The 11067-nt window shown below is 28.7% G+C and overlaps 1 protein-coding gene across 2 annotated transcripts in view; it reads left to right on the forward strand.

The window, feature by feature from the left end:
• Nucleotides 1-3501, forward strand: part of LOC125852527 (proteinase inhibitor 1) — a 38130-nt gene extending 34629 nt beyond the window's left edge. Inside the window, exons 1-3 of one of the 2 annotated variants that reach the window (XM_049532256.1) lie at nt 2256-2382; nt 2961-3050; nt 3158-3501. In XM_049532256.1, coding sequence (XP_049388213.1) covers nt 2334-2382; nt 2961-3050; nt 3158-3354 — 336 coding nt within the window. In that variant the 5' untranslated portion in view covers nt 2256-2333 and the 3' untranslated portion in view covers nt 3355-3501. Of the gene's footprint in view, nt 1-2255; nt 2383-2960; nt 3051-3157 lie in introns of those variants that run through there. The other variant, XM_049532257.1, reaches the window with a different exon arrangement.
• The last annotated feature ends 7566 nt before the right edge of the window (nt 3502-11067 follow it).

Genomic DNA, 11067 nt, shown 5'->3' on the forward strand with positions numbered 1-11067 from the left:
TACATAAAAAATATCAGAGATATCTAAAGAATAAATGCATGATATATTGGATTCACACGCAACTTAATAAATTGAAAAGCAGAATAATTAGGAGCAATATATTAATATAAAAAAATACAAACAATTATAACACATTTTTTTATGCGTTTTATGTACTGACAGAATTACTCATAAATAAGAACATGTCATTAGGGGACCATAGCAATTTTACTTTTTGGTATCAAATACGCTCTCCGTCTCAAGTGATATTTAGCTATTTGAGATTCAAATTATGCGAAGTTTAATTTACATTTTAAAGAATATTTATTTATCATATTAACATGAAAAGAATTGCATTATATAATACTTTTTGATTATTTTTTAAAAAAAAGGAGGCCTGAGGAAGTAATAAACTATATATACATTATATTTATTAATTATTTAATAAACATAATTTTCACTTAAATAACACTTACTTTGGAGCAAAGAAAATAGTACAATTGAATCTCAATGAACGAAAATTGTAAACATAAAAAGTACATATAAATGTGTGCATGGTTGAAAGGTATAATAATAATTAGAAACAATATATCAATATCAAGTACCTATAATTATAAACCACATTTTTATATGGTCTATATACTCACAAAATGACTAATGAATAGAAACATTTTATAGGGGACCATAGTTTTTATTTTTTATAAAAAAAATATCGCTTTCTTTTTCTCCTTTTGTTTTTCTTTTTTCCAAGCACCAACTTGATAAACAATGAGAAAGATTAGTGCTGTAAAAAGAATAAGAATGATTTTGTTTATTATATTTTTCATCAAAAATGATAAATATATTCCCGAAATATCATAAATGATATGTTAAAACCCTTCAGTAAACCGTATATACTCCTATCGTTAATTTTTCAAGTTGTATATACCCTTAAAACTAATAGATGGACACGTGGTTTCGTCTCAATAATTTACCTGATTTTATTTATTTTCTTACCTAAAATAAAATTCAGTAGATTTATCATAAATTTTATATTTGTTTCAAAATTCATTAAATATATATATATTAAAATTAAAATTTGGAACTCATGTATTATTATTTGAATTCGTTATCGTAAAATTTAGATTATAACATTTAACTCCTAAATCTCTTTCTATGACTTACAAAATGATTCATGAATAAAAACATTTCATAGTTAGGGACCATAGCATCTCTACTTTTGCCAGTAAATCTTTTTAAATTTCGTTTTATATTGTTTTCTTTCCTTGTCATTATATCTAATTAATGCATTGAGAAAGACTTTGAAAACATAAATAAAACGTGCCATGTCATTTTCTGAAATTTCCCCACTATTTACTAGATAAAAATTACCTTTTATTCTTTTTAGTTAAATCTTTTGAAAATATGCCATCACTTATTATCCTTGTCGTTATTCTTTTCTTTCTTGGCAAATGCGGTGTATATATGCCAAATGTGTTGAGAAAGAAGTATATAAGATTTAAGAAATATTGATAAAAATATTGAGTTTGAGCCTTGGATATATATATATATATATAAAATTGAACTCTAAAGAAGTATATAAAATTTTCTTATACATTAATCAAAATATGTATAAGAAACTAAAAAACGTAAACGAAAATAATGATATGCAATTGAGAAGAATACAAAGTCTAGCTAGCCTTGTGATAAAATAAAGAAGCCAAATTACCAATAAATTAATTAAGTTTCTTTTGTTTCCCCCTATATTTTGAGGGAATTTTATTGATATTTTAATGAAAGAAGTATCTCTCTTAAAATTTCAACTACTCTAAATGGATAATCCTTCATTTAAAAACAAAATAATTAAAACAATTATATTTTCTATTTCTATGGAGGAAAATGATCTCCAAAATCAACTTACAATTTTAATTTTCTTAAAAAAAAGGGGCTTACAAATCCAACATGTATTTTATATATTTAAAGATCTTCTATGTTATTTTGTAACAATCTCCTATAAATTAAATTAAAAAAACCTATATTACTAGAAAATTTATAAACGACTATAAAATCAAATCTCCCGCTTCACCCTTATCCAATTCATATTATACCGATTAGTGGTATCGGTGTGTATGATGTTTCCCCACACACTACACATGAATTCAATTTTCACTGTCCCTCCTCATTTCTCGTATGCAATTAAAAAAATATCAAAACATAAAAAAATTTCCTTATCTTCAAATTGTTCAACATGTGGTTGTTAGACACCACTAGTATGTAGTACCTCACTACAATGAAGACAATCTCTGCCTATAAATTAATGTGATGCACTCATACAAATTCACTCAATTCCTTCTACTCTCTACAACTAAAAGAAAATGGAGTCAAAGTTTGCTCACATCATTGTTTTCTTTCTTCTTGCAACTTGTTAGTACCTCTCTTTCTCTCTCTATATATTACTTTTGGTCAAACACACATGCAAGAATTTATTCGAATTGTAAATAATTTATATTTCTTTTGGTGGGTGAGGAGAAGAACTTTCGCAAAGGGTTCACCATATACTATATTTACATTAAAAAAAGAGTTATGATCTTGTAAATATAATGTGACTAACTGGCAAAGGAGGTTCGAATGAGCAACTTGTTCAATGGCTTGTCTATTGACACCCTTTTGCTTGAAAATGTTAGCTCCGCCTCAGTTCAGATGAATCTCCTTCGACCCTTGCTTGTGCCATCAATTTTTAAGCATATCATATTATTTTGATGATCTAACTTTGAAATGACAAATACACTATAAATAATAATAACGTAAAAGAATTGTTACACTATTAGCATGATACTTAAAAGACAACTATAAACAATCATTCATAAAAAATAGATTAATAAGCTAAAATGTTATTAAGAGGTTCATTATAATTATAACATGTTAAAATATAAAGGATAATATTTAGTTGAATGTATAAAGATAATATTCTCATTAATTGCTATTGAAATGTTTTTTTACAGCCTTTGAAACTCTCATGGCACGAAAAGAAGGTGATGGATCAGAAGTCATAAAACTTCTAAAGGAATCGGAATCTGAATCTTGGTGCAAAGGTAAAATTCCTGTAAAGGATTACTTCTTTTTAGCTACTACTAAAAATGTCTTCTGTTCTTGTTCTTTGTTTCTCTCATTATAATCAATTATGTGTATATATATGTAGGAAAACAATTCTGGCCAGAACTTATTGGTGTACCAACAAAGCTTGCTAAGGAAATAATTGAGAAGGAAAATCCATCCATAAATGATGTTCCAATAATATTGAATGGCTCTCCAGTCCCATTGGATTATCGTTGTAATCGAGTTCGTCTTATTGATAACATTTTGGGTGATGTTGTACAAATTCCTAGCGTGGCTTAATTAATGGATTATTATTGAAGTAATTAAGCAGCCACATGTCAAAAATAATTAGGGTTCATGTATGTTCATTATAATAATGTCTCCATGTACTCTTACTATATATAATGGAATAAATAAGTGTGGCTTAATTAAATGTACTCTCCTTAATAAATACTTTTTACATATCGTGTATTACTTCTTATGTTTTAGTTTGTTTGTCTGATTTTGACTTGACACCTAAATCAAGAAAGTAAAAAATATTTTTAAATCTTGTGATCCTGAATCAAAAATATGTTAGTTGTTTGTCTTAATTGAATAATCTCATGATCAAACGGCAAAATCTCATGAGAGTCTTTCTTCAAAGATATTCGAAGTCTATTATTTATCAATAACAATTAATATGCAAGATTGGTATTTTATGTCTGTTTCTGTATACAAACACGCAAGATTTTGTTAATATATACATAAATGTATTTTTTGATATATTTGTTGGTTGTGTACAAATCAACCAGACAAGATTCTAACAGACAAAAAATTGCAAATCAACAAGTAGTTCTAATTTGTAGATGTATCAACAAATACAAGTGTGAGAAAATTTGGCAAAAATTGTCGAATTTTTGAATAATAAATTTGCCAAATTTTGAATAATATAATGTCATCGATGTATTTTGAATGAGAAATAAAAGTGACGATAGTATTTCTCATTCAAAATACAATATATATCAACAAGTGCAGGAGTACTGCATCAAACATGTATCAATGAATATAAGGATAAGAAAATCAATGTCATGGATGCAGGGCGGTTCAACGTAATTGGGGGCCTAAAGCGAAATTCAATTTGCAGCCTAAAATATAAATACACTTCATATACGTATTTATTCAAAAAAGAAAAATTACACTATTAAGATGAAAATTATTAGTACTTAATATTTTTTTTTGAGTTACTAGTTTTAGGTAAGATTTTATCAACACAACATTGAAAAACATCCTTTAAGTGAGACAATTATTATATGCATTGTTAACATAATGATATAAGTAATAAGTTGATAAATATTAAATAAAGATAAGAGTTAGAAGTTTAGAATCATAGAATTTGACTCAAAAAGTTGATGACTTGGTATACCTCATTTTAATATGCTTAGAGTAATGTTTGAAATTAAAATTTAAAAAGAAATAAAAAAGAATTTGTAATTCACTTTGTTCAACACTTTTCACTGTTAATTCTTATTTTTAAAAAAAGTTCAAAAGATGTTAAAGTAGATAAAATAATTTATTTTAAAAAAAACTATACTTTTATCATAAATAATTATTTTTTCTATAAATATTTTAACACATAATTTATTCTTGACAAAAATTTGGGGCCCCCGAAATTTGGGGGCCTAAGGCGAAGGCCTTATTTTTAAAAGCATAGAGCCGGCCATGTATGGATGTATTTATTATTCAAAAATTATTCTAATGTATCCCTTTGTTCTTTAAAACGGTTGAGAATACAATTCAACAAACACTTCTAAATTTTAAGAGATGGAGCAAACGTCACTCGACATCTTAAAACTGATCAGTACAAAACCATGTGATATGTCCTCGTTTACGTATTTCATTGGCACTAGCCTAACGCCCTGCCTACTCATCTTTAACTAGACAAAAGGTGACGTAAAAGATATTATGGAGCCAATAGGTCAACAAAGTGTATTTTTTATACCAATTTCAATATTTGAAGAGTATTTTAGGCCATTTTTCATTTTTAATATCCCTCTTTTTCTTCTTTTGTTTTTCTTTTTTCAAGCTGCTCTCCCGTTAATTTTTCTGTGAGGAAAATAACAAGAAAAACAAAAAGTGCCCCAACTTGATAAATAATGAGGATTATTAGTGATGTATATAAAAAGAATTAGAATGATTTTTCTTACTATATTTTTAACGAAAAACTGATAAATACATCTTCGAACTATCACAAATGGTATATTAATACTTTATGTTATATTTTAAGGTTGTATATTCTCTTACCATTAATTTTTCGGATTATGTATACCCTTAAAACTAACGAATGTGCATGTGGCTTCATCTCAATAATTTACCCGATTTTTAATTATTATTTTTACCCAAAATCAAATTCAATAGATTTATCATAAATTTTATATTTGTTTTGAAATTCATTAAAAATATATATTTGGATTTGAAACTCATATATTATTACTTGAATTCGTTATCGTAAAATTTAAAATTATAACATTCAACTCTAAATCCGTCTCTATTACTAACAAAATGATTCATCAATAAATACATTTCAGAGCTAGGGACCACAACATCTCTACTTTTGCTAGTAAATCTTCTTAAATTTCATTTTATATTGTCATTATTGCTAATGCGGTGTATATATAATGCATTGAGAAAGACTTTGAAAACATAAATAAAACGTGTCATGTCATTTTCTGAAATTTCCCTACATTTTACTAGATAAAAATTACCTTTGAATTATTTTTTTAAAATTGAGAATATACCATCAATTATTGATGATAGTATTATAATTTTTTGAGACTATTATGATTTATAATACTTTAATAAATTTTAAAAATATGTAAGTTATTTCAAAAAATTTAACTTTTATATTCAATTTGTTGTTGTTGACAAGGATGGAAAATACTATTTTCATTGACAGACAAAACTTCAAGCGTAAAAGTGAATCCGCAATTGAATCGAAAATTTTGAACGCAAAGTGATTTTTAAAAAAAAGAGGTTGAAAATGTTATCACTATTGACGAACAAAGCTTCAAGCTTTAAAGTGGGTTCAACAATTAAACCAAAAATTTTGTGGTCAAATCGACTTTTTATTGTTGAAAGGGGTTGAAAATAATTTTGAAGTAGATTTTGATGAATTGAAATTAATTTTGAACCATAACTCAGTACACCATCGATTTGTTGTTGAGAAGAGGGTTGGTGTACTGTTGTTTGAAACTCTTGTCATATAATTAGAAAATATTCGTAAACGATTATAAAATCAAATCTCTCATTTCATTCTTGTCAAATTCATAATTTACAAAATAGTAGTATCAGTGGACCGTGGATGTCCACGCATATTATGTTTGAATTCAATTTTCACTGTCCCCCTTCACATTATGTGTATAAATTAAAAAAGAAATCCTAATTAGTTGGTTACTTGGTTTAAAGGAAAAGGCCATTTTGTCCCTTACCTATTGTAACGACCCATTTGGTCGTTTTTAGTACTAGAACTTTTTGTTCCATAAAATACTTCTCGATAGATTTTAAATGGGTACTTTGGACTATTCATAACTACAATTATGAATTTAGTGGGGTAGTTTTAATAATTATTTTAGTTGGTGGTGAAAGGAGATAACATTAAAATTAATAGTAGATCACTTTTACCGCTTTTATAAGTAGCTTCATCTAATAATTAGGGTTTACTAATTTTGAGTGGCTAATTAAAAGAAAAGAGGGCTTGACGGTTGGGCACAAGCGGTAATGGAGAAGGTCGATTCAGGTAACCTAATTTACGCTTTCAATTTGATTTACCTATAGTTATCTCTTGGTGGCGGTATAATTAAAGCTTGGTGAATAGATAACAGTTAGAAACTATTTTATAATTAAGATTGGATAATAGATAGTTGCGTTAGGTTGGGTTGGAGGTGAAACTGTTAGGCAAGAATTTATATTATTATTATTATTATAATGTTAGAGGTAAGAGAATTGAGGTGTTGCATTCATATATGTGTGTATATTATATTTTAATGGAAAGTAACTATCTAATTACTTGATTGTGGTTGATATATTTTGGACAGAAATAGTGGATTGACAATGTAACTAAGGGAATCTTTGTATAAGGAATTAATGATGCTATTGATTAGAATAATGATGAGTTAAGAAAGGATAGAAAGGATGAATTGCTAATCGGAAAAGTCATGCATATAATTTTGTCTTCGTTCCTCTTGTTGTTTCTGTTGGAAATTCCAAATTCCTCTTTTGATCAGAATTACTAATGAATACAATCACCTTCAATTATCCATCATAAGCTATATGAGATGTTGTAGGTACGGTTTGTGTGTTGGATTGATTCAGTTATCTATCATAAGCTAGCTATATGAGATGTTGTAGGTACGGCCTGTGTGTTGGGTTGAAGTTTGATAGTAAGATATCATATAATAAATCAAGTTTTGATATATTGAGATATGTAATTAAATATTAGGTGTATCCAATTTTTTAAATTCCATTAAAGATATGCTAATGGGAGGAATTAAGACTTATCCATAGGTTTGGATTTTAGGAAGTTGATTATAGAATTAGGGGAATTTTTGGGTATAGGCTGGACATAGAATAATATGAGTGTTTATAGGCTTGTAACTTACAAAGTATGCATATATACTTGATAGATTGGAAAGGTTCGAAGGCATTGAGGAAAGGAAAGGCATTGGAGAAGTAGCTTGTCTGACGTCAGTTCTTCGGTGGAGGTAGGTTATGGTTTATTCTATTTCGATAGTTAGACTCTTAATAGTGACTGACATGTATTGAGTGATATTGTGAAGTTCTCTAAGTACTTGATTGTGTGGTTTGGTTGTATGGTTTGTGATTGGTCTAAAATCTTGAGACCGTGAAATTTATAATCTGAAACCCTCTCTATCGAAGTAATGCCTTGAATAAAGAAGGCTTGATGAAATAAATTAATGAAATTATTGGATCGGAGTGTCACGTTTCGACACGGTATAATTGGATCGGAGTGTCACGTTTCGACACGGTATTATTGGATTGGAGTGTCACGTTCTGACACGGTATAATTGGATCGGAGTGTCACGTTCTGACGCGGTATAATTACATCGGAGTGTCACGTTCCGACGCGGTATTATTGGATCGGAGTGTCACGTTCCGATACGGTATAATTGGATCGGAGTGTCACGTTCCGACACGGTAACATTAAAGGAAAAATATATTGAATTAACTTAATGTACTCAATCTCAAAGAACTCAATTCCCAAATTAGTTTGGTTTGGAGGCATGAGTCCTCATGTGTGATCTTGATATTGTTAATTGATTATGTACTTACTTTAGTGTTGTTGACACTAGTTCATGTGTTTGTTGCTTGCCACCTGCTAAGTGTCATAATTGATATTATACTATTATTCATTACATATTAGTTTTTATTTTGGGTTGACCGATGATATCTACTCAGTACATGTTGCCCTGTACTGAGCCCTACTTGTGTTTTTCTTCTCCAGCACATCAGGTTCTAGGGTGAGCTATTTATTCCAGCTCGTGTTGGATTCTCTTGGTCATGGCGTGATGTTCTTAGTTTTCGGACATAAACTATTTTATTCATTTATTTTGGTGTCTTTAATTAATACTCTTAGACTTAGTATTTGAAGATTAGATGTCCTTAATGTGATGACTTTCAGATTTTGGGGATAATAAGTGTTAGATTTTAGAGGTTTATTTGATTGGTTACTTTAATAAGTTTTGAGCTTCCGCATTATTGTTGTTATTCGTAGTTGAATAATTGATATATGTTAGGGTTTCGATTCCTTGGTTCGGCCACTTAGAAGGCTAACTATGGGTGCCACTCACGACTCATTTTGGGTCGTGACACCTATAAATTGTCAATATCAATGAATACAATATTGAGAAATCAATGTCATCGATGTATTTATCATTCAAAAATTATTCCAATGTATCAACGAATATGGATGAACAAATAAAAATATATAGCAGAATTAAATAATACTAGTTGATTTTTCTGTGTTTTTTTCAAAAAAGGGGAATAAAATCTCCAAGAGGAAATTGGGGTCGTTAGCCAATAATTGAATATTTGAACCATTTGACTAAGTAGGCGTTTGGCCATGCGATACCATATCATGATATGGTATCGTATGATGGAATCAGCGTTTAGACATGCAATTTTACGTTGATTCCATATCATGAGATGTGATTTCATATTCTCTACAAACCATGATATGGAATTACATGGGAATTCCATATCATGATTTGAGATATTTTAGTACAAAAATTGATCCACGAGTTTATATTTTGTTAAAACAACCCCACATTTATATCTACTAACCATTTATTTCATATGTAAATAAAATTTATAATCACATCATTACTTTTTAAAATTTATTATTCTCACCGACATAAAATTTATTATTCTCACCAACATATAGTCACTTCAACTCACACCAATCGATTGTTGAGTAATAAATTTATTTTATAGCCTTAATAAGTGCACATTTATATTATATGTGTAAGTTATTAGTATTTAGTTACATATTTCCTATCAACTTTGTTTAAAGAGATAATATTTATTTTATGACTTTGCATTGTCTTGGAAGCACTATTTTTATTACTCTTACAAACATTATTTTTATGAAGTGCATTCTATAATGCTTCCAATTTATTTTATGTTCACTAAACTAATATTGATGTATTTTTAATTTGATAGGATTGTGTTGGTGAGTTTGATGGAACATATATAGAAGGGGAGGTTCCTAAAGCAGTGCAACAAGCATATCGTAATCGCAAAGGAAGAACATCACAAAATGTCTTATGTGCTTGTGATTTTGATATGTGATTTACCTTTGCTGCTGCTGGTTGGGAAGGTACTGATGTAACATCTCACAAATTGAAATAACTAGGAAAGAGTTAAAAGTTGGGGAAAGAATTTTTTGGTCAATTTCAAGCGGCCATAACTCCTACCTCATGATGATTTATGTTTATTTCCAGATATGGTTGGAAATCTCTTGGAATAAACTTTCCAACGCCGCCGAGTTTGTGCAATTCCGAGTTCGTATGAGTGCGTTATCCCCTTTGGAAGTTGGGCTGTTTGAATAAAGAAAGTCTAATCCGGATTTTGGAAGGGTAATTTAGTCTTTTCCTTACCTAATTATTCTAATTCATTTTTAGGAGTTAATTGGGGTAAATCAGATTTTAGTCAGTTTAGAAAAGTTGAAGTTTCACGCTAGGGCTTGGAGAAAAGAGAAAAGAGGAGAAGGGAGAAGAGAAATCAAGATTTCGTCCAGATCGTCGAGTTTAGCTTGTGGATTTCGTCAAGGGGTGATCCCTACGAGGTATGTGAGATCACATAGCGTTGGGTTAGTGTTATGTCGTAATTTTCCTAACCTTTAGAAAAATCACTTTTTGAAATGTTCTAAATTTGAGAAAAATACTTAGGAAAGAGTCGCCACTTAATTTTTAAAGAAATTAAGACAACTTATAATTTTCAAAGATTTAAACAGAAAAAATCATTTGAAAATACCAAAGAAGGTTCGGGGTTCAATTTACACTTCGAGAAGGGTTTAAGCATTCGAAGTGCCCGCTAACATGCGGTTGACCTGCGACTTGACTAAAATATATTTGACTATTTTTTAGAAAAACTGTGATTTAACATAAGAATAATAATTTACAATATTTGGTTGACTTTGAGAAAAATAGTTAAATAAATGACACACCTTTATTTCATTTTTTTATTTTTTAGAGAAAAGATATCCAAAATAAAACATTTGAGTCGAAATACAAATAATTAGAATATTAATAAAACTAGATTACTTAGAATTTTTTTAATTCGTTTTCGAAATAAATAATTTAAGCCAATAAAATTAAGCATGAAAATCATTTTTAATTAATTGAAGAATGAAAGCAAAGTTTTGACTAATCCTTTTTGAGAAAATGACCAAGTAAAGAATATATATATTTACATTTATATATATATATAGATATATATTTATTTTATTATTTCTTTTTT

The sequence above is a fragment of the Solanum stenotomum genome, unplaced genomic scaffold (genome assembly GCF_019186545.1).
Source record: "Solanum stenotomum isolate F172 unplaced genomic scaffold, ASM1918654v1 scaffold36528, whole genome shotgun sequence".
NCBI classification, from domain to species: domain Eukaryota; kingdom Viridiplantae; phylum Streptophyta; class Magnoliopsida; order Solanales; family Solanaceae; genus Solanum; species Solanum stenotomum.